The following is a 27,323-nucleotide window of genomic DNA, read 5'->3' on the forward strand; positions in this document are numbered from 1 at the left end:
CTGGGCTAGCTAAGCTCAGCTCTACCTCTGTCTCCCTCTCTCTTTACTTGGAATTGCCCCATGTTAAGTAACCAGAGCTGGGTTTACAGTCCGAGCTATGTTTGTTCCTTTACAATATAGTGGAGCAGAGTGATCCCAGGCTCAGCTGGTGGATGCCAAATGGACAGCATTGGACAGCACTGGAACTGAAGGTTCAGTAAATTGTGAGAGCATGGGCACTGCTCATGGGCTTGTTCCTCTGTCAGACAGAAGAGAAAGACAGTACTTGGGAGAATTTAGGGAAAGAGCTGATGGGAAGCCAACCGGTGTTGTGCACTGCATACCCAGATGGTCATGCCCTTGAATATCAATGAACTTCCCTGGAGATGGATCTAGACCAAGAGCCTGCCATCATCTGTTCCTGTGAGGCATGGGAATAGAGGCTGGGAAATGGAGGAAGAGTCACTTACATATTAAAGAGGTTCAGCCCAATGCGGTAGAGGCGTTTCCTCATGGTGTCTGTGGACAGTGTGGGCGACTTGCAGCTGGCTGGGTTCTCGCAGTGGTACCTCGGCAGACTGAGGATCATGGCCTGCAGGGCTTCTTTTGAGGACACCTCAGAGGCTGACTTAGCTGAGGTGGAGGTGCTGCTGCTGCTCAGCTGCTCTGAGTTGTCTGCATTCTCAGACTCCAAGCCTTTGCTTTGTCCTGCCTCGTTGCTTGCATCAAACTGGAGCTTCTGCACCGCCATCTGATCGGGCTCAGCGCTGCTGTCCCCTGTGCCATTGGTACTGACCTCCACCTCGGTGGAAGTGAGGCTGTTCTCAGGTAAGCTCTCTGGGGCAGACAGTAGTTCACTGGCTTCTCCCTCCCCTTCTCCTGGGCTTTCTTCAGCCTTGGTAGCTGGAGAGAGCCCAGCCTGGTCGTTGCTGCTGAGACAGTTTGCCATGGACACCGAGGTAGATGATGAGACAGAGATGTTCTTGTTGTCGATCTGAACTGTGACATCTCGAAAAGCCATCATGAGAGTGCTGCTGCTCTTGGGTAGAGTATCTGGCAGGAGACCTTCCTCCTTCTCCTGATCCTGTAGCTCAGCCTCTAAGTCTTGGTTTGGCTGCATGGAGCTAGCGCTGAAGGTCTCCCTGATCTGGTAGGAGCCCCCATCTTGCAGGGAGCACATGGTCTTGAGGCTCCAGGTGCTGAGGGCGTCATCGATGGATTTTGCCAGGGACTGAACTTGTTCAGTGAAGGAGTCCTCCAGCTCGGTTAGTGCCCCACTGATGGTGGCTGGCAGGGACGGGGACCTCACCAGCGGGATGCCCACGAAGTTGTACCCCTCCACCAGGGCCTTCTCCGCGGAGAAGCTCTCCGAGTTCTGCACGCGGACCTTCCTCAGGGAGATGCGGCGCGGCATGCGGCTCTCCAGCAGGGAGTTGCGGATCTTCTCAAAGTTCTTGCTGAGCTGGTACTGCCGGAACGCGGTCTGGATGGTACAGGCTGCCCGGCGGGACACCAGGTGGCCGCCGTATTTGTGTTCTAGCATTTCGATCTGAAAAACAGAGAGCAGATACGTTAGTTCTTGCTGATTGCCTCCCGATGGCTTCTTATTGCCCAACTTTCTACACTGATTAGTCTTCAATGACTGTCAAAGGAACTTCTGACACCGAATTAGCTTTTCCCTGCAATGCCATGCCCCTGATTTCAACAGAAGGTTCCCATTTGAGCATGACTGGCTAAATCATCAGCACCATGAGCTTCCTCACAGCTGTAACGGGATCCTGCTTCTTCCCAGAGTGCCAGCCACAAAAGCTGGAGCCTGCAGGTGCCCTTCCCTTGCAGACTCACTTCTGATGACCTTGAGGGCAAGTTCATCACTGCAAATACAATATGTCTTCCTGCTCAGCGGTGCTCTGGTAATGTTAAGCATTATCTCTTGTCTCAGAGTGTTACTAATGCTTCTCCCCTCCTTAGCAACCTTAGGAAATACTCTCAGCAAAAGGAGAAATTATTCAGAAAAAGGGAAGAAAATTTAATTTTTAAATGCAGAGAATGCTGGCTTGATCTAGCATTCTCTAGCAAGAAACATAAAATTCGATATAAGTTAGTGAAGGCTGGGTTTGTTCTGAGTTGTGTCTTTTAAAATGTATTCTGAATCCCAAAGTGTATTCCTTTTTGATATCTGAATTTTTCAGGTGTCAGCCAGCAATGAAAGGAAAAATACCCAGAAAAAGAAAGACTCTCCGTTTTGAAAGGAAAAAAGTCTGAATTTTAAATGTTGAGACAAGATAATAAAAAAAGCAGAAGGAGGATTTACCTGAGCTGGTAATGACAAACACATGTAAATACATCTACACACACCATCTCAACTGGCTTCAGCAAAGCAGGTATGTATGGCTGTTCCTGTAGTCTAGGATTTAAACTTCCTGGAAATCCCCCCACCCTTCCTCTGCAGCTGGGTTTTCACTAACAAGTTCCAGGAGAATGACAGATGATTTGGTTCCAGTGAGTGACTGACAGAGACGAGAGGGACAGTGTGAAGATGAAGGTGGAAGATGGGGTTTAAAAAAAAAGGAGAATGAACTCAAACTACCTTCACTGAAGTTTAGGCTGAACTACAAGCTATCATTGGCACTTCACAGGGCAGAGTGCAGGGGCAGACTGTAGCGTTAATATGTGTCTGCACACATGTAGAAAAACCAAAAAAAGGTGAAAGGCAGGACTGAGAGTGCTGGTGAAGTCAGTCCTGAATTAGCAGAGGATTCACTGCATCAGTCATGTGGTGAATATGAGCTCATAAGCAGAACCAAAGGATGAGTTTTTCTGACTGCATCCTCATCCCCAGACACAGCACTTGTCCCTCACCATGCCTTTTTGGCCCAGTACTCACAGTTTGAAAAGCTGAGCTCCACAAGATATGAGTTTAAGGGCAAATTGCTTTCACAGTCCAAGTGAGACTGAGGCATGAGCCTCAGCTCACAGAGTCATGTCGTGTCACCTCCTGCTTCCTTCTTCTTTTTCATAGCATGATGTAAGTTAGAGATAAAACCACCAGTGAGTGATGTAGGTACACGTAAAGACCCGGTCTGACAGCTATGAGAAGTGTAAATGACCTCTGGAATCTTTCCAATACTGACTCCTCTGGAAGTAGAGGAAGATAATGTGACCCTGGGAGATGACAGGCTGAGAGAAATAAGCTAAGCCCAGCCATTTTGTGCCTGCACTGGTGTCCTGGCTGTGGAGCAAGCACTGGGAGGCTGACATTTATGGAAGAGAGTGGGATGGGGAGCACATCTTTCATATTTCCCTCTCTGGACGTGAAGCAGGGGCCTTTGCCTTGTGCTCAAACATCAGGTGATCAGGTGATTCTGTTTTCTGTCTGCTCTGCCCTTGAGTTCATGGTCTCTCCAAGGTGAACATCAAAGCCCAGCACTAAAAATTACCAGCAATTTTCTTAGTGATGGGGTTGGCCACTGCAGCTGCAGAGGTAGCTGGCTCAGAGCTCTGATTACCCCTGATTTAAAGAACATTTGCCTAATACCTTCACTGCTGCCCTCCCAGAAATGGTCTGCATAAATGTTGCTAAAAATCACCCCCCCCAATAATCATGGGTACAGTGTCATTTACCACAAGATTTGGCAGCAGGCCTTTTGGATAAACAAGGACATCTTAAATCCCACCATAAAACCAAGACTCCTGACACGTCTTTAAAGTTGGCCTGCCTGGAAAGAGACTGAACTATCCCTTGATCCATTCCTTCAGGATGAAGGCTCATGCAAATAAATGTAAATTACACCAGTAACCTGCAAAGGCCCAACCCAGACAGTTATTACTGACAACTGACCATTGAAATAATGATCTGGTTAATGAAATAATAATGATCTGGTTAATGAAAATGTAGAGCTAATTGTGTTAGAAGAAAAAGAGGAACAAATGAGAGGGACAGAATAACAGTAAAATGCAAAATAAAGCAGAAGCAAGAGCCTAAGAATTATCTGAGGTTTCCAAGGAGGTGACAGCCATTCTGAAAACAAGAAATTCATATGCTCTGATCTTATTAGAGGCCAAGACAAGATGTCATTGCTGATCTGAAGTAAAAGGCCAGTTTATCTCATGCAAGGACAGTGCCAAAAATGGCAGACTTTAATAGCTAGTGAGGAGAGATCCTTCTAAAAGTCCAAAGGAACAGAGCAAGCTGTCAGTACCTCGATAAAAAACATCACCAGCTTTTTGCAGTCCATAATGTCGGCCCTCCCAAAGGAATAAGGCATTAAGGAGCAGAACAAGATATGAAGTGAGAGGACTCCTAGATCTGAAGTGAGAGGACTCCTCATCAACTAGTCTGTTTTCTAGTTCATACCAGGGGTGCAAGGCTGGGTTCTGCCTGTGATCCACTGCCTACTGGCACTGTCCAAAGCAAGGGGAATCCTACAGTATCTTTCAGCAGGCATAACAGGGGCAGGGAGTGTTCCAAGGGATGCTTGAGAAGACTGGCAGAGCTATATGCAGCATCCCCATTGAGAGAAGTGCCCTCCCCACCCTTGTTTGCTAGCAGTGGGTCTCTGTCTCTTTTTCTTTGCTGTAACCCAGATATTGCTGCTTATGGATGTCTGAGACATGCTCATTTGCTGTCAGATAGAGCCAACTGACAGTCCAAAGGAATTAAGGATTTCACACAGCTGAAGCCTGTGTTCTTCCCCTGCAGAGGAGGGAAGGGCGTCTGTTAGCACCACAGCAGTCATGGGTAATGGAGATATAAGTCTGGATGGCTGGAGGAACCTTCTGTTCTCATCTGAGAGCTGAGAAAGGCCAGACATGATTGGCCTTCTCTTGCTCCTAATAAACCCCATGAATTACAAGTAATTGCCTGCTTAAAGCTACTCCTCTCTGGGGAATGATCCGACAGCCGGCGCCAAAGGAGGGGAAGAGCAGGAGGGGGATCAGGGGGGGATTTCAAAGAATAATTAGCTTAATACATTTCTGGGCCTCAGTATGAACACTCATTCTGAGCAATTGTGGCTGAATTAGAAATGGCTGTGAAATATCCACTGCCATGAGGGATTGCATATGAAGGGAGATTTAACAAGGTCAAGGCAAGCCAAACTGCAGCCCTGGAGATGGCCAAACATTTGAGGTGCACACCCCATGGCTTTGGTGCCCATAGGCATAAATTTATAAATCTGCAAGGAGAGACCATGATCTGATCTTACTCTCAGTCAGCACTGGTTTTCTACCCAGGTTGCCACCATGTTATAACCAGGAAAGAATGAGGCTCAGGGACAGAATCTGAGTCCCTCAAGGTAATGCATGCATCGTAAAAAAAATTAGGAAAAAAAAGACATACAAAGCATACATGTCACTCATTCCTAATACTTCTCCTTCCCTCCAGCCTCTCACAATGGAGGACATTGCTATAAGGGGTATTTGTTAATGGAGTGTTTTCCTTCATCCATGGGACACGTGCTGCCCTTCAGCACAGCCCAAGTGTAAGTATGACTGAAAGCATTTTCCCTACATTACAACAGAGTCTAAGCACAGATGAACTTTAGTACTTGAGTCTCTGTTCCAGCCTCCCAGCACAGAGTACTTCTGCTCTATGCACTGTCAGAATTCTCTGCTTCATGGGGTAGTGTAGGGGAATAGAATATAAGTAAATAAAGATAATATAGAATGTAATCTTATCCCCTAAAGAGTTGCAGCTGAGCCAATTACTAAAGATTAGAAGCAGGCCTGACTTAAACAGGCCACAGCTGTAGCCAATAAGAAGAATGTTATAAAAGAGTGGATTGGCTGGCTGAGGGGAACTGGAGTCAGTTGGCTGCTGAGGAAGGAAGGGAGGGGACAAGGAAGAGTTAGTGCCTGGAGGAGCTGCCTACAAGAAACATCAAGGAGGTGTGAAACTGGCAATATGGAACCTTTGCAATGTAATGACAATAGAACTGTTGCACTATAATGACAACAGGGTAGGGAGCAAGGAGAGCCATGAAGCCACTCACCAACTCTCTAGGATGATGCTGAGGGGCTATGACTGGTCCAAGTCTTGCAGAGGAGGCTGCACTTTACCCTTCTTCCTTACTAGCACTGAGTCCTCTCTCTAAAGGTAAATGTGACTTCAACTGTGCAATGAAACTAAAAATGTCTCCTTGCACCTTCCTCTTTTACTGTGAGTTCTATTCCTGTATGTTCCATTTCTGTATTACAAGTTCTGCTATGAGTAGTGTTCTACTGGGACAGCACTGTGCAGGTCCTATCACTGTTATTCCCATTTAAGAAAACTACCTGATGAGTAAACTGAGAGGAATACCTATAAAAACACATACTACAGTGGAAGAAATAGTACTCTTCACTGCCTGAAAAACCCCCCTTCCAGAGCTGCAGGCAATTCACTGAAGACACCCATGGGTCTGGAGAGACACACAAATTGTAAGGCCCCTTTGGTGTGAGAAAAGCGGTTTCACCAAGGAGGTAGGCTCAGTCCCTGCAAGGTCAGTTCTGTGAGGCACCAGACATTCATAAACAATCAGCTGAACATGTCTCTCTTGTTCACATTAATCCAGGGCAGATTTGGCCTCTGCTGCAAGAACAATGATATGGCAACATGACCTTAAAGCTAAAATAACAGAGGACAGACACTCCTCGGACAAACCAGAGCAGCTGTAGGGTAAGAACATGCAGTCAAGATGTGACCCACCCTGAACATATTCACATTATCTTGTGAAGCCAGTTAATTAGTCTCTCTTATTTTTTCCTGGTGTGAAGCAAGAATTCTGCCTGAGTATGCAGTATTTTGAGAAAGACAGGGCTAGAGAGCAAAGGTGTCTCTTTTGCTCAGAAACCTATTGGTCATTGATCTGACATGTATGTTAGGGACAGCATCTGTGCCTTGAGGGAAGTGGTAGAGAGATATCCCAGAAGTAGCAGCTTCTTCTGTGCAAACCTCATTAGCTGAGACCCTTCAGCTGCAATAGCACAGCTTCCACTGAACTCTCCCCCTGTCACTTATCCTCCTCAGCTAACAGACTGCAGGGTCTGCCTATCCTACAGCCTCTGACTGAGCTGCCTTCACAGGGAAAAGGCACAAATTGTGCTTTAGGTTCTGTTTTGCACAACATCTCTCCTGGACTGTAATCTGCAGAGATGAGGAGGGAGAGGATGCTTTCCACCTGTAAGGAGGAGGCCAGCTGCCATTAGCCCCTGTCCCACTGTCTCCTGCTGGGAGTCCACTGGGACACACAGCTGGACATGGGCATGCTTGTGCTCTGGAGCTAGGCTGTAGCCCCAGGCACAGAATGTAACTCCTAGGACTGAATAATTTTCTCTTAGCCTGGTAAACTTGCCCATCTCTTCAGCATCCTCCTCTGGACTGAGGGCAGTGGTGGCAGCAGTGCACAAACATCGTGGTAGATGCTGTGCAGGACACTCATTGAATAAACCCTGCTTCCTCTTGAAAGCTCATTCTAATGCAGAAGTGTGCTGGGGGCCTGCCCTGCATGATCCAAGATGGCAAGATGGTTCTTGGAGGCTCACCCACGAGGGAGGTAATTTGGAACAACCAGTTGCCGGGAGCCCTGTTGACACTGTACACTTGAGAGCCAGGCACTACCCTTGGATGCTGCTGCTTTTGGCTGCCTGCAACCCACCTCTAAGCCTACACTCACAGCTGGGTTTCTGGGTCCATTCTGGACCACTGAATCCAGGCAATGAGAAGCAGATGCCAGCAAGTTTGGGTGAAAGAGTGACTCAGTCACAGGTGGGGAATCTATTTCCTCCATCAGCTTCACGTGGAGGTTAGGCAGAGCAAAAGCTCCAGGTGAACAAAAGGCTAATGTATTTGCTGAAAGTCATTCCACCACAGTGCAAATGCAGTCCCACCCTCCCCATCCCCTTCTCCCACAGCCTGAGGAGGAAGCCTTGGTACCTGTTTATTCTTTAGGTCAAGGGAGAGCTCATAATCGGAGGCAGCTGCATGGGAACACGAGGCCGTCCCTTTGCTGCGCTGCACTCTCACTGGGGAGCCCGTGTGGTGGAGGCTCGCCTTCTGCACCAGAGGGGAACACCCCGCTGCCTGCTCTTCTTGGAGCTCCTCATGCTGCGCTCTTAGCGGCTCGGACCTGCCTTCCTGGCCACTCTGTCTGCCGGCCTCCTTCGGATCCTCCGTTTCACACCCGGCTTTCTTGCTTGTGGAACCGCTGGGATCGTCACTGTGAACAAAACGCAATGTTTTGCTTTTTTATTTGTTTATATTATATTGGATTTATGACCATGTTTGTTGCTGTTCGCTATACTCGTTCCCTGAGCTGCGTTTTAAATGTCTAGGGAGCCTGGGCTGTCAGGGGTCTCCTCCAGTGATGGATCAAGATTGGAGATTGATCCATCCAAAGCTCTGATGCCTCCCTCTCTAAGGGCAGGCTCCCCTGTATGAACCAATCCTATGACTCCTCAAACTGCCTAGTTGCCTCTGTTCCAGCTGCTGTAGTTGGAGAAGGTGGAGAGCCAAGGAGGGTGTCATGGCCTGTGGACACCTCTCCTCACTCCTGTGCAATTGCCACCTACTGCTCAGCACCTCTGCACATCCCGAGTCCCATCTGGCATGGAGCCTGGATCCCAAGGAACCAGTTTCCCCTTGGAGTTCCTTAGGGCATGTGGGAAATGAATGTTGCTGCGTTTCCAGAGAAACTCTTGGAGAGCTGAGAATATAAAGGGGCTACAGAGCCAGCCAGCCCTGAGATCCTGACCCTTTAAAGGGTGTCTCCAATACAGCCATAGCAGACTGCGGAGCTTCCGTGAAAGAAGGTGCCTCTTCCTCACCCACAAATTGCTGTGCCACTGAGACCTTGTGGAGAAAGGAAAGTTCCCTTTTCTCCTGTCAGCCACAGCAGCAGCTGTGTGAAACCAGGGCCTGACAACAGTGCACCCTAAGAGATGGGACATCTTGCTCCAGGCAGGATGGGATCAGTGTGTCTGATCCATCGAAGTGATGAGGAACTCTGTACTTAACCCCTCTTGCCAAGTATATTCCAAAACCATCCAATTTCAAACAAGATTTTGTTGTTCTGCTGTTCTATTTGAACCATGAGAGTGTTTGTTTGTTGTTACCTTAGCCTCCTTCTTGTAGCTACAGAGGAATAATTTATGATTTTCAAAAGTGTGCAAGCCTACATGGACTCTGGCTGCTACTGCACCAAGTCCATCAGACACTGTTCCAAGGGATGAGCATTCAGCTGAGAACAATATCCAGTTTGGATATAATTACTACGGAACCAATGCATTTAATTTCACTGACACCAAGGATGTGTATTGCCTCACGTACTTAAATGCTATTAAATGATTTAATTCTTCTGAAACATATCTCTTTCTCTTGGATTTGCTCCACAGAAAACCAGTTGTGCAATCAACTAGATAATAAATCATTTTATGATTGGTGTTGATGTCAGAGCAAAAAGAGGGAAATTAGATATGATTTTATGTAGTGCACAAATTACTTAGAAGCATTTAAGTCTCATTTTCAAAAATGCTGTATGCCCTTAAGAGTCCAAATCTTCTAGCTGTAAATAGACTTTGCCTCCTAAGCCTCTGAGCATTTTTGCACATTTACTAGTACTTTAAAAGGAAGTTTATTCTCTCCAATGGCAGCTTTTCTGTTCAATAGATTAACAATCAAATTTAGAAACATTCCCACAGTTTCTAAGAAGGCTCCAAATGTGATGAGCCAGACACTACCACAACTTCAGAATTAAGAAAGATGAAGGATATAAATTTAGAAAGTTTCTTCTTTTATGCACATGCTTATAGTCACCAGTTAGACTTAAAAAATAAATTCACAGAAGAAATCAGTCTCTTACGTAAATGCTCATACATAAATGCTATATAGCCAACTTTGTCAAAGAGTATTAAAATGACATCTTTGCATAATCATCAGTCAGGAAATACATTAAAATGAAGCTTAAAACTGTTCTTTTAGGTTGAACACCTTATCAAAGTTTGCATTGTTCTATTCCTGATGCTACAATTTTTCCTACACCTAAAGATATTTTTAACTCTTTATTTTTAATTCTTTCTCTTATATGTCTATTCACATAGCAGGAGGTCTTACTAAAGGATTTTTCCCTTACATATCTCACTGTAACATTTTTATTGGCAGCCCCTGTACTATCCAGTCTGATTTTAACCAGCAGAGCATCAGTTTTTATCCTCAGCCTAAGGGAAAATCAGGTGACATAGATTTGATCACATTTTCATTGAAGTGCATGGCAAAAGCTTCCCAAGCATTTCAGTGGGATTTGGACTATGCCCTATGAAGCACTTTCAGCCAGATGCATGAGCTCTCATTCAGCAAGACACACACTCCAAATTGCTCAGCTGAGTCAAGGCCACAGCGCCCAGTGTGACCTTCTTTAGGGCAGGTCAGGCCTGAGGCAGTCAGATGGAGAGCTCGCCTTCCCCTGACTCCCCTTGGAGCCTGAATGGACTCTAAATGCCAGCAAATATTCCCTGACACCATGGTCCTCTGAGCACTGGCACACGTGCTTAGCTCTGTTTTCCTGAGGACTCCACTGGCTGGTCTGGGTGGAACACGGAGTGTGTGTAAGAGTTTGCAGCACTCGGTCCTGCTGCTCTGTAGGGAGGATATCACCTCTCGTGGGTACAACTCTGCTTGGTCTTCTGTCACACACAGTGCAGAGCCTGAGTAACATTCACAGGGTATCCTGCATCCACTGGCAAGATAAGAGTAAAATCAGCAGGCTTTGTAGAATCAGACTAACCTAGACTGGGAGGGAAGGCTGGAGGTGTCTCCTCCAACTCCCTGCTCAAAGAAGGGCCATTTTCAGAGGCAGATAAAGTTAATCTGGGCCTTTTCCAGGCAGCTCTCAACTCTTTCCAGACATTAAGTTTCCCCAGGCTCTCTTCCCAGTCCCTGATCCAGCAGCACTGTAAGAGTGCTGGTCCCCAGCCCTGCCACAGCTTTCCCCTTTATATGGCCATGGACATACAAGATCTGGACCCCAAAGACTGACTCCTTAACTTGACCTTGGACTTGCCATAACACCGCGGACTTGCTGATAATGGGCTCTGTCTGACCCCAGGTACCCCCACCACACCCAATTCTGACCCTGGACAATGAGGCACAAGGTGCTGGACCAACCCAAACTGCTCAAGAAGCCTCATTAGGCACTTAGGTTATTCTTCAAGACACAGGAGGGCCCTAAGACTGGAGAAGTATTCAGCCACAGATGTGTGAGTAGCACCATCCCCCAGGGCATTACTGAGGTCCCTGGAGACTGTGCTGGGATAAGGACATCAGCTAAGCACACATCCACGTTACCCTTGCCTTCCTCCTCCATGCACGCTCTGAGCCCAGTGGACACAGCCATACAGAAGGAATTGTGCTTATGCATGGAATTTCCTCAGGGTCAAAATTCGGTCAAGTCAAACTCAGATTCCATTGGAGCACTCAAAAGCATTTTTCAGCTAGATGTTTTTATGCTAAATATAAAATTTTAACCCCATGATGGTTTGGCTGTGGTGCTATCCAGGACATGATGGCAAACACTCCTGCTGAAGTGGGAGTTTCTACATGTTCTGTTGTGGGGGGAAAAAATCATAAAATGGCTGAACCATTGAACCATTTTTAAGTTCTTTAAGCGTGAAAAAAATCAGGCAACAACAACAACAACAACAAAGCAGACTTATTTCACCTGTGAATTAACTGGGAAATTTCAGCTTCAGCAGTGAACTTCAGTGACTTTTAAGCAGTGGAAAAAAGGGGTAAAATCTGGCTTTGATTAGCAGTCTGAATATTACCATTACAGCCCTATGGTTCCACTTGCCAAACCTGTATTTCTCCCAGCTTGACTCTCATCTTGAACCTGTTTCTGAGGAAGTGTTTTGGGAAGGCCTATTCTTGGTTTTCCAATGGCAATGACTGATGAAGCCACAAATAGGAAATAAAATACATTGCTAAAGAAATAAAATGCATTGCTACAGTGAAATAAATAAAAACTTAACAAGCCTGACAGTTTTCCTCTGTCGTGAGTGACACAGTTGATTTGCATTGGTAGGACACAGGGTTTTTAACAAAAGAAGGTTCATGAGCTATTATGGTCACAGTAACAAAAAAGCCAAACAGAGGGAAAAGTAAGGAGGGGAAGGATAGAAAGTATATGAAAGATCTCTGGGGAAAAAATGTTATTGAGCAAATTAGGGGGATTCACTTGCTTTCCCTTGGCCAGTAAGCAGACTCCCTGGCTGTGGGATGAAGGAGAATGGAGCTATTGCATGTTCTGTTTCTTGAATGAAAAAATTGCTCTAACCACCTGTAATAATTAAGAGTCCCATGCAGAGTCTAAGATGTGAATGCCAAAGTCCCAGCCAAACTCCAACTAGGTCAATTAGTTTGAATTCCAGCATCACCCCTGCAGTTTCAGCTGTAGTAAGTGTTCTTTACTTGCTGTCCTCAAGTATCACATCCCACCATTATGCACAGCTTTTACAGTCATATAATCAGGTAGAGAAGGTTTGGAATTTCTTTAAATTCTGTTTGATTCAAAGTTGCAATATTAATGTAAATCACTTGCAATCAAAGGAAAACTACAAATTCAGCTGTTCTCTTCTTCCTAGATGTTTCTACATGACTTTTATGACCCACAACGAGCCTAGTCACTGTTACAAACAGATTCCATCTGCTGTGGAAAACATCTCTCATGTTTCAGGTATGTCCTGCTCATTTGCACAGTTCACTTGTATATGCCTGCTGCAGACAGCTTTGTGAACAGAAATGGTTACTACAGACAATCTGGCTCAGGGCTTATATAAAGTACTATCCCCAGTCCAGCATTTCAAAACAGGGATATCAGGGTTATGAGTTGAATCCCAGTGCTTGTTTCAAGAAGGCAGGATGGTGACAAAGCTCTCACTGAGACAATTCAGCTGGCACCCATAAATACTTTTATTTAGCACAAGTAAATCAGACTTCGGATACTTAGCTTTTATGTGCAGGTTTCTTGGGAAGGTTTTATATAAGGATTAGAGTAAGGGAAGGATGAAGGGAGAAGATGGAGGAGAAATGTTATAATAGTGAGGTTTTTTTATTACTCTCTTTTTTCTCTCTCCCTGCTCTTATGGAAGCTAAAGACAAAATCAGTGACACTAAATTACCAAGCCAGAGAAGCCATATGCCCATTTCTAGCTGTATCAACTCCACATGTGTGCACAGAGCTGTTGTGTCACTGTCTGTCCTGGGAGAGATACGACTGCTTTGCACCTGCTAGAGCATCAGGATGTTGCACTTCCTCGCACTCTCCTCACCACCTCTTTGCTGCTGGAAATACATGTTTCCAGCTGGGAAAGGAGCTGTTTCCAGCTGGGAAAGGAGAAGTGCCATTCTAATTGACAACTGTGGAGATGAACCATGGTTATCTATTGGATCTTGACTGTCAGGCTTAGACATTCCCATACTTAATTACTTGAGAAACAGCACGCAGCCCCTTCCCCTCAAACATCTCAAGGCCATTTCAAGGCAGGCCTGCAGGCAGGAACACACACAAGTTGGATGCTGCAGACATTCCATTGCACCACTGTCAAATACCAGAATCCATTCATGGTCTGAGAGGAATTTTCAGAGCTCTCAGAAAAGTGTTTGCAGGGTGGCTGACTGACTAAACAGGGCTCAAGGACCAGAAGAGCCACTCTTCTCAAGGACGATAATGTTAGTCCTGTAAGAAATTAAAACTGAGCTTTGTCACTGATCACTCCAGAGCTCCCATGTGATCACCACATAAAACTCATCTCTCTGTGCCTTCTGTCCTTTTCCAAGAAGAACAAAATTTGCACATAAATAAGAGCAATAACAGAGTAACAACAAATAACAATGTTTCCACTGGATTTGGTGGGAGGTTTAAGAAACCAGTCACTGAAGAAGAGAATGTTCTTGTTGCCAGGTACAATGGTTATGCAAAAAGGTCTAGCTAATCATACAGAAGGAAGCTAGGGCTGTGAGGTGTTACAAAAGTACTGCAGAGGCTGATCTTAGCTCTTCTTTGTATCTCTGTGTCACTCCAGGAGAAGACCATATTTCTGTTTCCCATATATAACTTACCAAATGCCTTCTTCATAGTATTCAAGGTCAGAGAGCAGGATTGTGACCTGTAACTGAGGCAAAGACTACCTGGACTAGTTGTGAAAGACCACAAATTTTCTGCATCCATTTCTCAGTGCTCCTTATGAGGATTGGTTGGTTATAGTACATATACAGTTCTTAAATTGCTGTAAGTGATTAATAGCCTGATTCATTGCCTCTCATGGCCTTAGACTTATATGAGACTTCAATTCTTCAGAGATGTCAGAATAAAAAAAAACCCTACAAAACACCATACAGAGAATTAGAAAAAGAGTTCACTAGCTGATGCCAGTAGAATGAAGTCCAGACCCCAAGTCTGTAAAAACCTCTTCCTCTGTCTTTCCTAAGCTTCCCTGCTCAGGAAAAAGAAAAACAAAACCAAACCCTAAAAAAACCCAACAACAAAAAAACAACTGCTGACTTAGCAGGGTCCAAAGTGCCTTTTCAGTTTATTTCACTTCAGTGTTCCCTGAGGATACCCATGACATGTGGTGAATGGGTTCATCAGAATTCAATGGGAAAAAAAAATGGCTGAGACAGGCTTGGTAATATATTATGGGATCTTTTCAAGGTTCAGAGATTTCTGACATGCAGGGGGCCTGAGTGCAAAAGAATTGCTTCTGATTTGCTTAGAAGTTGAAGTTTTAGGGTGATTTGGAGGCAAGGCTCTGTGGGAGCCTGCTGAAACTGACGGAAGGCAAAAGTCTCTCCTGCCAGAAAGGCAGGGAACTTGGAACTTGATCTTGGCAAATCATCCCCTGCCAGCCAAGCTGCAGCTTTCTCAGACAGTCTCCCCCAACAAAGACAAATGCAGGAACAAGATTCTGATTTTGTCTACATTCATTTAACACCTTGCAAAGCAGTGGCATCAAGCCATCTTCTCACACTAGTTTTACCCAGGAGGAATTAATGGTAATTAGCCAAACTCATTACCCATCCCAGAATATATTACTTATTTCATAAAAGGTCTGGCACACACACACCTGTAAAACAGATTTGACAGTATGGTACAGTGAATATATTGGAAATCAATTAAATTTAACATCCTTTAGCATGGACTGAACCAGGCAACATCTTTTCAGCATCACTTGAAGTTTTTTTGGTGAGATGTACATTAAGCAGAGAATGCAATAATACTAGCAAGACCCTCCTGTCCCACAAGGACCAACATGCTAAAGCCAGTGCCTTCATTTCAGATTTAGTCTTTAAAGTTGATCCCCATGTGCTGTGTAATTCCCACAGTGTTGTGTTGTTGTGCCTTTTGCTACAGAGCAGCACTACAGGAACTGAATATTTCTGAAGTACCCCATGCCATCCTGGTGCAAAGATGATTGTCCAGGGGTCAGATGGGCTGGCCACCAGTCTGAGGGCCTGGGTCTGCATGACAAATTTCATCTACCAGAGGAGTAATGCTTTTCCAAGAGGACAGACAGGCTCCTCCAGAGGGTGGCTTGGAATAGCTAAGGCAGCTCTCACTCTGTGAGAAGTGGTGTTCATGGTGCAAGGCTGGGTGGTGTGGGTGGCTGTCATAGTTTTTTTCTTGTAGTTCCTACATGTGTCTGGATGACACCTCAGAATGGCCCTTGGGCCACCTCTCTGGCACTCCCCTCTTTCCTCTTCCCATCCATGCATCACCAGCTGCAAGCACAAGGCTCAGCTTAGGAAGTGGAGTCCCTTTCTGAGCTGCCTGTCACACCTTGGGGCTTGGCACCCCGGGCTGGTTGCTGTGCTGTCTCTGCAGCTTAGACACAAGTCCCACAGCCTGGCACTGCAGACAAGGTTACTTGTGACTGCTTTGAACAGGGCTCTTGTGCTTCACTGAGGTGTGAAGAGCACCAAGTGGACACTGAAGGCACAGGAGGTCCTCCTCTGCAGGGTTTAATTACTTTTATTTTAACCCCAGACCTCTCTTGCTTCTGCAATGTTTGGTAAACACGACCTTTTAGAGAAAGAAAGAACAGATGGCACCCTGCATTAGTGTTACTGCCCGCTCAGCACCCCAGGAAAGAGAAACTTGGCTTCTCAGCAGCAGTCTTTCTGCCACTTTGAGTCAGATCTCTTGGCTTCTCATCCCTGAGGCAGGTTTGAACATCACCAAATTCGCTGACAAAAGCCTGCCGGTGCAATCATGCAGAAGATAGAATTTCACTGCTAAAATGAGATGAATTCAGGGCTGGGAGGCAGCAGAGCCTCTACAAGGCAAAGAAAGCTTGCATATCCCTCAGCCCATTGCTCTCCCAGTCCAGCAATGAGCTGGGTGAGGGACATGGCTCTTGGCATTTATAGACCTGGGCAAGGGCTTCTGTAGTCTTCTTTTTCTACCTGCTGTGGTGGACTCTAGGTTGGGCTGCACCTCTGGGCTCCTTCCTAAGGGATCAGGGTAATGGATTTGTCAAGGCAGAGAGTGAGCCACTTCACAGGTAGGTCTTGGTGTAACTCAGATAAATTTTGTTTCTATTCTCAAGTATCTCAGCTATTTCATCTCTTGTGAGTGCTGCAGCCCAGTAGAAGGTCACTGCTTGTGTCTAACCAAACAGAAAGAAGCCTTCTTCTCTTCAACATAAATAGGAACACAGCCATAAATCACCATCCCCCTCAATACAGACAATGCAAACAGCATTCACCAGCTTTATCCAGATTTTAGCTTTGCCACTGTGCTCAGATCTAGAGGCCTGCATTGCCCTTTGGCTGCAGACCAAGATAGAAACAGCATGGTTAGCATTCCCTCCTCCTTTCCCCAGTGCAGTGACCACCCCCACAGCCTTATGCAGTAGGCACAAAGCTCTACTTTTCCAGTTTTTAACCTATTTTTTCTCTGCTGCTTCCTTACACTCTGATCCACTTCATGTCACATTTCTTCCCTGAGGCCCCATTTCTTTTTCTGTCTTTTTAAAATTCCCATTTGGAAAACAGGATGACTTAGCAACTTACACATTTGGCCACACAAGCTCATGTTTCCCCATGGCACCTCAACTCTTCTTACCTATGAGGAATGGAAATTTTTTCCTACCCCCATTCTCTGTACTCAGACATGGAACTTTTGGGGCAAGATCATAAAAAACCCATCAAGTTTTCCTAGACTCTGTGTTGTTGAGCTGTATCCTGGCTGGTGCTTTAAGTGGCTTTGTTCCAGTGGAGGATCTAGCCCAATATGCTCTATTTTAGCACATTCTGTATAATCCTTATCAGATTCAGTTGTGCTGTAACAGCACAGCAATATTTTTCACAACACCATTCTGCACCGTTCTGGTTTGTGCATCTCCACTTACACTCTCACATCAGTGCATTCTGGGAAATTACAAGAATTGGTTGTATTTTAGTTATATATTGCTTATATTTTGCCAATGATCTCTGGAGGCATGTGGAAAAAAGCACTAGCAGTGTATACACAGGGTAGCCTATCTATCTCCATCTTCCCTCTTTCTGAAAAAGAGGGAATTAAATAGATTGCAGTCAACCCAGACATAGAGACAACAATAACAGCATCATAACCTGCTTACAGGGAAGCAGCACCATACCAGTGTGGGACACAACAGAGGTGACACACAGCTCTAGTCACCAGGCAATTCATTTCCAGGGGGATGATGCTACAATCTAAAGGTGTGTGTCTACAGAATCGATGTGCCAAGCAGAAGTTGTTAAAAGTTAGTGGAACACACTTCCAAGTGACGTGGCCAGAATTAGGTTTCACAGTCTCACAAGAAAAATCTCACTGAACTCAGATCTTGTTTATGACACTTTTATTTAGGATGATGTTTTCTCACAGAAAATGGAGTAATCTTCAGCTGTTCTGCAGTTTTTGATCAGGTGAGACGGCAGTCCAAAATAACTCCCAACTTGTTTACAAGCACTCCTTCAGCTATCTACTTCTGCTTGCAGAACTACTCAAAGTGGCCTGAGCAGTTATACAGTGTGCTCCTCTTCAGCATTTCAGACCCTTCAATTCTTCCTGAAGTGTAGGGGAATACAATATAAGAAAATAAAGGTAGTACAGAAAGTAATCTTACCCCATCAAGGAGTTGCAGCTGAGCCAATTATTAGAGATTGGGAATAGGCCTGACTTTAACAGGCTGCAGCTGTAGCCAATAAGAAGAGTGTTATAAAAGAGTGGATTGGTGGGAACTGGAGTCAGTTGGTTGCTGTGAGGACAAGGAAGAGCCAGTGCCTAGAGGAGCTGCCTACAAGAAATACCAAGGAGGTATGAAATTATAGCAATATAGAACCTTTACAATGTATTAATAATAGAACCTTTGTAATATAATAGCAACACTGAAGCATGTTAAAATCTTCCAGGGCCACATGCAGGAGAAGGAACTCTAGTGCACAGGGGTGTTTTTCCAAAGGGAGAGTTAAGTGTATCCAAGCACAGAGCCTGTTCCATAGGGGTGACCAGAATATGAACCTTCATAGGAGTGAGTTAGTATTGCAGAGCACCAAAAGGACAAAGGCCTTTGGATTGGCATCACACTATAAGAAAATGTGTAATGAAAGCCCACAGTCTCATGGTGTCACAGCCAAAGAATGCTGGTGTGAACAGGATTATTCCAGACAAGGGACCTGCTCATTTATCTTCTGCTCATATTTTCTTGTTCCCTGCAGTTCCTTCTTTCATTTACACTATTTTTTATCTTTCTGCTTTTCCTGCTCCTTCTCTCTTGTTATTCTTCTTCTCTGTATAGTATGTTTGCCATCCATTTTTCTTACAGTAGCACTGTTACATTTGTTGGGATGAGTCTCTCTCCCTTTTTTTTCCATCTCTTTCCTCTGTGTCTCTGTCTTGAAAGCCATTAACAAGCATGTGGAAGGAGGGTCCACAGAAAACACCTGTCAAGTTCAACAGAGCACACCTTGGTGTACCAAAGGTCTGGAATGGCTCCATTTTGGGGGTGGGTGCATCTTGACTGATGCAGATCGGGTCAGATGATATTAGCAGCAGATTAGGATGAATGGTGTGAGCTCCACCATCGTCCATCTGCCGTTATTTTACAAAGCATCTGTGCCCATTTTCTAGTGTTAGATACAGGGCGATTTCCAAGGCTGGCACAGCTTCTTCCCATGCATGTCTGCAGCATTATCACACAGAAAACACAGGATAGAGCAGGTGTTTATATTGCACTCCCCTCGTACCAAAAAGTTGCTGTGGTACGGAAAAGAAATTCTTTGCAGTATAGGAGAGAGAATGTGAGGACCATCTGCAAGCCAGAGTGAATTGCTCAGTATTAAAGCCACTACCTGATCTCAACAGCTGAGGAATGTGGCTCCCACAGCTGTGAAGTTGGCTATGACTGATCTCCTTGCACACATATCACCATGGCACACGAAACAGCAGGTACTGGCACATGTGGGAGAAAAGCACTTGAATCCAAGTCTAAATTCCTCAAGGGCAGGACCCACATAAGCAACAGAAGCAAAAGGGGAGAATAAAGACCTGGAAGAACATGTGGCCAGGCAATGGCTGGATACAGCTTCAGGCTCTCAGAAAATGTGTCTGATGGGCATCTTTGCAGTTTCAAAATAGGATACTTCAAGAGTGTTTTCTTCAGCCTGTCTCTCCTAGCATCTTCCACCTTCCTAAAGAAAGGTGTTGATAGCAGCAAGGAAAGCAACTACTGTGACAGGGAGACTCCTCCAGATTCCACCAGAAGTATTTTTTTTCCTGTTGAAGAGCCAGTCTATTCCTCACTTTACTTCTCCACACTTGCCTGAAAGTAGCTGTACCAGCTGTTGGAGAGGAGTAGGGAAATACCTGTGTGGGAGAGAGTGCCAAAATGTCCTGGTGGAGCTGCTTTACAGGACTGGGACAATGCATCTGAAATTGGCCTCCTGTTTCTTTGGATGCTTCCAGAAAGAGCCATTCCTCCCAGGTCATAGTACCAGAAGATTTCCCAACTATACCTCTCTGCAAGAGATTCCCAAGGTTGTTGGTAACTATGATGTTAAGGATGTTTTCTAAAATATTTTTTGCATATAATTGTAAATGGTTCCATATTTGCCCTAAATCTACATTCACTAAACATCTTTGTGATTCTAAACATCTTAGGTTCCTGCAAAGCAACTGAAGCTGCTAGTCCTCACTGTACAAAACACCCATAAAAAGTGAGGAGTCTGCTCACTCCCAAGCTTTTTCTGAGTTCAAATCTGGGTCTAGACATTACTCTTGGCTCACATCTTTGTGTCAGACTGAAATCAAAACTCTGAAAGCTGTGAGCTGGGGGAATATTTATGTGAACTTTGTTGACCCATGTCTGCCTGTTTGCAGCTTCCTGCAATCTCCAATGGTGCTGTCTGGAACAGGGTTATTAAGTCTACGGGGATGGAAGAATAAGTGATGAGCTGTTAAGAAGCAATAAAAAAAAAAATCTTCCCTTTGTGCCCATGACCTCAATAAGAAAAAGAAATGAGAAGCACAAACAGGATGTGCTAGCTAAGCAAAAATGTTGCTCCAACTTATGTGTGTTTTCAAAAGCAGTGCTCTGGAGGACTTTGGGGGAGTGGAAGAAGCCAGACTGTGAGCTTTGTGTATGGTCATTTGTCCTTAGAGTACACAAGACCTTGAATGTAGAGGCTTGCTTTGCTCTGGCATGTCCACATCCTGTTCAGATTGACCTGGAGTCTTCCTCATTAAGAATCAGAGAAGAATTCAGCCTCCATGGTGTATTAATTCTATGAATATGCACTTGACACTGCCAGCTGGGGGCCAATTAGGCAAAGTTGTTAGGCTTCTTTAAGTGGAAGATTATAGATCTGATCTGATACAGACTAAAATCATCATCATGCTTCACACCTGAGCCAAAGCCATGGAACAGCTCTGAGCTGAGATGAAGCACTGACCTCCAGGTTCTATATACAATATCCTGCCAGCAATCCTAAATCAGAAATTATAATTTCCCATTTCATTAATTAGATTTGCATTTGTCCTGTCAGGCAAAGTCAATCTTTCACAGGTTCAGATAAAATGTTGAGTAGTTCAGTTGTTTAACTGCAATGCTTAAAGAGCCACCATCCATCCACCTGTTTATCAAGGTGCTTCAGTAATGTCCAGAGTAAGCATCCAGTTGGTGAGTGGTTCAGTTCTCAACAGCTTCATGGGCCTCAGCCTTAAGGGACATAGCAATCACAACCCAAACAAGGTCTTGGGATTTCTCAGGAGGATCTAACTGTTAGAGAACCTAAAGTGACCCAAGGGCAAAGGGAGAGCTGTAGCAGAAGGAAGATGCCCCTGGGCTGCAGCAGTGAGGAGTCAAAGAGGGATGTGATGCTGTGACTCTGCAGTGGATAAAATTCATGGCTCCTTTGTGCCAGCGTCTTCCAACGTGACTTCACAGGACAAAGAACAAGTGCACGTTCAGTGGAAACAGAGTTCAGGTAAAGAGACATGAAGAGTCAGAGTTGTCCAGAAGTAAATGAAATCAGATTTTTGGCTTTAAGCATGTGCTGCTGAAGGTGCAGCATACTCATGCAGCTCAGAGAGCTATCAAGAAAGGTGTTTGAAGGTTTGGTTTGGACAAACTGTCCAAAATCTGCCCATCCACTTATCAGCCTCCCACATATAAAAATGGAGCAACAGCACCAAGGGCTTCCTCCAGCAAGAATGGTGGAATTCACATTTCCATTTCTGAACTTTGGCAAGTGACAAGTGGGGCAAGAAGGAATTTCTCCAGAAATGCAAGGAAAGATGGCTTGGAGAAGTAGCCAATGGTTCACATCTCCTTACCACTAACTGGTGCCAGGAAGCAGCCAATGGTGACAAATCCAGCAGGCACTTCAGAAATTAGTCCACAGGGGTTCAAAGTTTAAACTATATTAAATTATAATTTCATTGGTCCATGATCATGAGGTAAACATTTTGTAAATTAGTGGCACTAATTATGTTTTAACCCTGATCTAAGCAGCATCTCCCTATTGGAAAGTATGGAAAATATGAAAAAAAGAGCCAGCTTTTCCAAAGGTATTTCAGATCCTAGCCCTTCTTCCAAGTACACACCCAAGCCCTTCCAGAAGATTGCTCTCTCTTCCTGAGAGAACTGTCTCCTTTGCCTTAAAAGCAGGTCAGGTCTCATCTGCAATTCTTCCACAATGCTTCAGCACTCTAGTGCTATTCCCAAGTCCATTGCCAAAGCAGACCTGCCCCTGATGCTTAAAGTTTTCTGTAGAACTTTTCCCATCACAGGAGGAGAGGTGATTTTCTGCTGATTTCCTATTCAGCATCACAGAGGCAGACTCCGAAAAGCCTTTGAGAGGCAACTGAATGAATATACTGTTCCCTCCAATTGTGACTCCATAATTTCCTCTCATTACTCTAATAGAAACAAATCTTTCTAATCTCAGCTCTATTACCTCACACAAAGGAAAATGGTCTGTAATCCCGTTAGAACTGGGCTGCTGCTGGACACATTTTAAGGTCATTGTTCTGGGATGCCAGCCTTCACTCTATGTGACTGGGAGAAGTGGGAAATGCAATTACCAGGCTATTCAAGTCCCTAGAATGAAACCCTGCCATTAATAGGCAAAAGCCACTGAGAAAAAGAGCCGTTGCTTTATGAAATTACAGGGTTTGGCTAAATTAGAGTCTAATCAGCACCTCAGTAAAGGAGCAGGGTTAGGTCCTACTGCCATCCCTGGAGTTTCTTCATGTCACTCAACCAGATATTTGGCATCCCCTATGGAAAGCCAACCTGCAAGATGGCTTATGGTCATGAAGCTGGTGCTGTACAAGTCCAGTGGAGACAATGGTGAAGGATTTATCCTGTCCTTTGATATGGGAAAGCCCTTAGAGTTCAGGAACAGAAATCCGCCTGCTGCTGCCATCACCTCATCCAGTACTTTGGCTTTGAGCTTTTTGGCAGAATCTGGGATCAAATCTGTCTCTTAATATTCATGGCCTACAGCACCAGTTTTGCTAATTGCTGGTGCAACCCAGCTAAGCAGCCAGGTGGGAAATTTGCATTGCTAAACTCGTGGAGATGCAACTTCCCCACAAGGAATCCACACTTGGGAGGAGAGAAGGGGGCTAGCTCTGCTTGTGGCAGTCAGTGAAGCAAAGCAGAACAAGATGAGTGGGAATAATCTGAACCACCTCATTGAGCTGGCTTCTGTTGAGTGGTTAGACACTGACATGTTCCTAATCACTCCCATCCATGTGAAGCCAAGGCAGTTTTATCTGGTAGCAAAGAAAGAGAGAGAAATCCTGCAGATAAATGTTAGGGAAGACTACACAAGAACAACAATGACCATCACAAACCACAAGCAGAGACAAACTTTTGTCCCAGATTGTTCCTGGCATTCAACCTCCAACTGTTACTCTCTGTGGAGGGATAGAACATAAGAAAATGTAGTGCAGAAGGTAATCTCACCTCTGAGGAGTTGCAGCTGTGCTAATTACCAAAGATTAGGAACAGGCCTGCCCTTAACGGGCCACAGCTGTGTCCAATGAGGATGAGAGCTATAAAAGAGTGGGCGAGTTGGAGTTTGTTGCTTGTGCTGTGAAGAGAGCTGCAGTTTGTTGGCTGTGCAGAAGAAGGAGTCAGTGCTGTGAGGAGATGGCCATGAGAAATCACCGAGAAGGTATGGAACTTTTGAAATAAGATGACAACAATTCTCTGCATTTACTTCTCCTCCTGTCCCTCTCTTGAGCTGTATGGCCACTCCTGCTGGTATCTCCTGCAGTCATGCAGCCACTCATCTCACTGTTTTGATGTCCCTTTATTCGCCTTCTCTGCTGTGTTTTTCCTCAGTCTCCCAAAGGACTCCTGTCCCACAAGATGAGTCTGAGTTTCTGCTGAGAACAGAACCATTCTTGCAGGTCCCAGACAGAAGGGATGTGGGCTGAGGTACAGCTCCTGCTAGAGGAGGAGGAGGCAGCTGATCACCACTGGAATCTCCAAGTCCCTTGAAGAGCTGAGAGTCACTTCCCTGTTTATGCTCTTTATTAGTCCCTATTCTCTTTAATCGGCTTAGACTGATGAGCCAAGGCAGCAGTAGGGATCAGCCAGGCTGTTTAATTAAAGGATTGCAGCTCAGCCTTGCAGTTTGGGGGTTTGTGTAAATGAGCTGCAAGTACATTATTTAATCTGCTGTGCTGAGAGGAGTTGGGGCATTAATGAAGCAAACTCTAATTAAAACTAGATGGCTGATGGTTATTAGTGGCATCAGTTCTGACAGGATTTATCTCATTTAGGGAAATCATCAGAAGGGGAAAAGAGAATAAACCCGAACTGGTTTATCAGAATTCACAGCAGCACCACTTGTGACTCGCTGTCCATTCAGTGGGACACAGAAGAGGAGGGACACAGGGGCTCCCCTCCTGCACAGGGAGCCCCTGTGTACCAGGCTCTCCCACCAGGAGCCCTGATGAGCTTATTTAGGGATATGCTTGGCTTACCCAGGAAGTGATTGCCTATTCAGGCTGTCTGACCCACATATTTCAGTCTTGACTGACTTTTGTTCTGCCTTGGTTCAATGGGGAACCGGTTCATGATTTGAGCAGGGTGACAGACTCTGTAAATGATAGGATGTGCTTCTCCTAGAAGCCTACTGAGCCATTCCAGAACACCATATGGATATCAGCTCCATGCTGACTCTGTGTTTTTCCCTCTCTGACATTCTTTTGCCTTCCTCACTGCATTGTATGTGTAACTTTGGACATGAAGGAGGCCCATGGCTGACTGCAAGACCTGGCAGACTAGGAGGTGTTTTATGGCTATCATAAAGCTAAACAGTGAGTTTAATAACTCTCTGCCTGTTTCTCACCTTCAAATAGCCATGGTGGCTTCAACCATCTTTATCTCTGTATAGAGTATTGTGTCACACAGAGACAGATTCAGGACTGCTGTTGAGATCTAGAGGCATTAGAAATGGCAAGGACACAAGAAAGACTGGGGGAAAAAAATTAGGGAATGCATGAGGCCTGCAGTGTAGGGCAAACTACAAAAGGCATCAATGGACAGGCATAGATCAGTAGGAGAAGCCCAGATGCAAAATGCTAGAGGGATCATTGTCATTCATCCCCAGTTCAGGATTTCCTGGCTCAGACTCATCTTCAGATGCAACTTGCCAAAGCTGTTAAATTACTGAAATAGGTGATCATTTCTTCTTCAATTTATCTGTCAAATCCCAGCAGAGGGAGGGCAGGAAAACTCAGGCTCAAGGGATAGGCAGGGCCTTTGGGAGTCAGCAGGAAAAAAGGAAAGCCTGACAAAGAACATGACAAAAATGATGCTAGAACTTTAGATTGTGTGACTGACAGCCTTGTAGAATAAGAACATTCTAGAAACCAAGGGATCTGATCAGAAATAAGATGGAGGCTGGGACAAGAATGGGGCAGGGTCAAGGATGAGGGTATAAAGATAGAACACTATGGCAAAATTGATCCTTAGTTCTAGACAAACTAGAGCACTTAAACAAAACCCTCTCACTCTGGAAATGTAAGGGAGGGGTGGCTTTCCCTAGCACAGAAATCTCCATGGTCTCCTCCTCTGCTGTCTCCTTTTCCTTGCCAGCATCTCCCCATGGCAGGGCTGCCATGTAAACTTCCCCAGTGCCTGAGAGCCCCCAGCACAGAGTGATCATGGGTGTTAACCCTTCCATCTTCACACACAAAAGGGCAAGAGAGCTCCTTCTTTACCCTGTCTCCAAGTGTGGCCAAACCCCACCTGTGAGCATACACACCTACCCATCCCTGCTCTCTTCACATTGCCCAGCATTCACACTTTTGCTTGTAAGGAAACCAGAAACCACAGTCTGCTCCAGTGAGTAGAACAAGACAAATACAATTATAAAAATGCAGTAGCCTCACTACTGCAATTCAGCTTCCCAGTTCTGTTCAGAGTAACTCAGGACCTTTACACAGGTGCCAAAGGTCAGAGGTAAAATCTAGCAGTGTAATGAGAGACATCTTTAAAGAGAAACCTCTTTGCTATTGTCAGAAGGGTGATGAGGCCTGGGAAAACAGAGTAGGTGTGTAAGAGGTAAGGGTGGGAAGTCATGAGAGGGGAAGGAGATGGCAAGAACAGAGGGACAAGGCCAAGTGTGGAATCTAAATGCAGCATATGCATCTCAAGTACCTTTGAAGCTCTTTGGACTCCTGGTCTTGGCACTGACATCTTTCCCTGATGAGGAAGAGCTGAGAACTGCTGGTGTCCCCACACCTGGCTGCACTGGATACAAGCTGGTGAAAGTTAATAGTACCTGTCTATAGCTGTTCTTTGTGGCAAGCTCACACCATTTGACACTGGTAAAATCTCAGGGTGTGTGACAGAACCCTGAGTTTTTTGGGTGACTTTTGCTGTACTTTAAATGTTACAATGTGTGTGTCCAGGAACCTCATAGCATGAGATAAATAATTTGTAGGAGAAGAGAGAAGCATGTGTGTGTCAGTGTCACATAAAGTAAGAAGACATACAAGCATGAATGTGGGTCAACAGAAGTGTATGTTTGAAGAGAGGCTGAAAAAACATTTTGTGTGTGAGTGGGGATTGAGGGGGTTTGCAGGCAATTACACTACAGTACAAACAACAATCTCTGGGAGGGAAAAGAGAGGGACAGCAATGCTGGGAACATGGGATGAAGGGGAGGATGAAGGAAGGTTGGCATATTTAATAGGTGAGTTTTGTCTGGGGCAGGAAGATCAGTGATGGATGATAAAGAAGTAGAAAAAATAAAGGTCTTGCTGACAACAATTTCCCACCTTGGTGAGGAGTCTGGAGATGAAGGCTTCTGCTCTGTGTCAGCTGCTGGGCAACAGAACTGGTGTAAAACAGTTTCATTCCTGTAAGAGAAAACAAACCATAGTGGGTCAGTGTTCCCTTCACTCAGCAGAAAGCTCAAGGGAGAATGCTATTTTTAGAGCTGTTCCAAGGGGACAGTGACTCCCAGTGATGCTGAAAGAGTAGTCTAATTATTATTACATGAACATTTTTTACTCCAAGGTGGAGGGGAGCAGAGAGAAGGGGGCTGATAGTTCTATTTCCTTACCTGTTCTGTTTCTGATATCAGCCTGTGGAGAATGGGTCAAAAGTGCACAAACCAAAAGTTTTCCTTCTCACAGCATTTGTTTCACAATCCCATACCTCTCATGAAAAACAGTTTTGTCTGTCTACAATTCTATTTCTTTTGGGACAGAAATATGTCCTTAAATGTGTTTTCTTGTGTATGTTTCCTATACATTGCAAAGTAGTTAATTTTTTTTTTTTTACCAGTGGCTAAATTACCTCAGCAGATATTTCTTGTGAAG

The 27,323-nt window shown here is 45.0% G+C and overlaps 1 protein-coding gene across 3 annotated transcripts in view; it reads right to left on the reverse strand.

Moving 5' to 3' along the window:
• Positions 1-27,323, reverse strand: part of IQSEC3 (IQ motif and Sec7 domain ArfGEF 3) — a 94,723-nt gene that overhangs the window by 26,951 nt on the left and 40,449 nt on the right. For 2 of the 3 annotated variants that reach the window (XM_054282074.1, XM_054282075.1), the window contains exons 1-2: positions 7,895-7,980; positions 450-1,528 (exon numbers count right to left, since the gene is read on the reverse strand). In XM_054282074.1, the coding sequence (XP_054138049.1) occupies positions 450-1,522 (1,073 nt within the window). In that variant the 5' untranslated portion in view covers positions 1,523-1,528; positions 7,895-7,980. Of the gene's footprint in view, positions 1-449; positions 1,529-7,894; positions 8,178-26,777; positions 26,859-27,323 lie in introns of those variants that run through there. The other variant, XM_054282073.1, reaches the window with a different exon arrangement.

Source organism: Melozone crissalis, unplaced genomic scaffold (assembly GCF_028551555.1).
Source record: "Melozone crissalis strain CALT ecotype California unplaced genomic scaffold, PUWL_Pcris_2 ptg000033l_1, whole genome shotgun sequence".
NCBI lineage: Eukaryota > Metazoa > Chordata > Aves > Passeriformes > Passerellidae > Melozone > Melozone crissalis.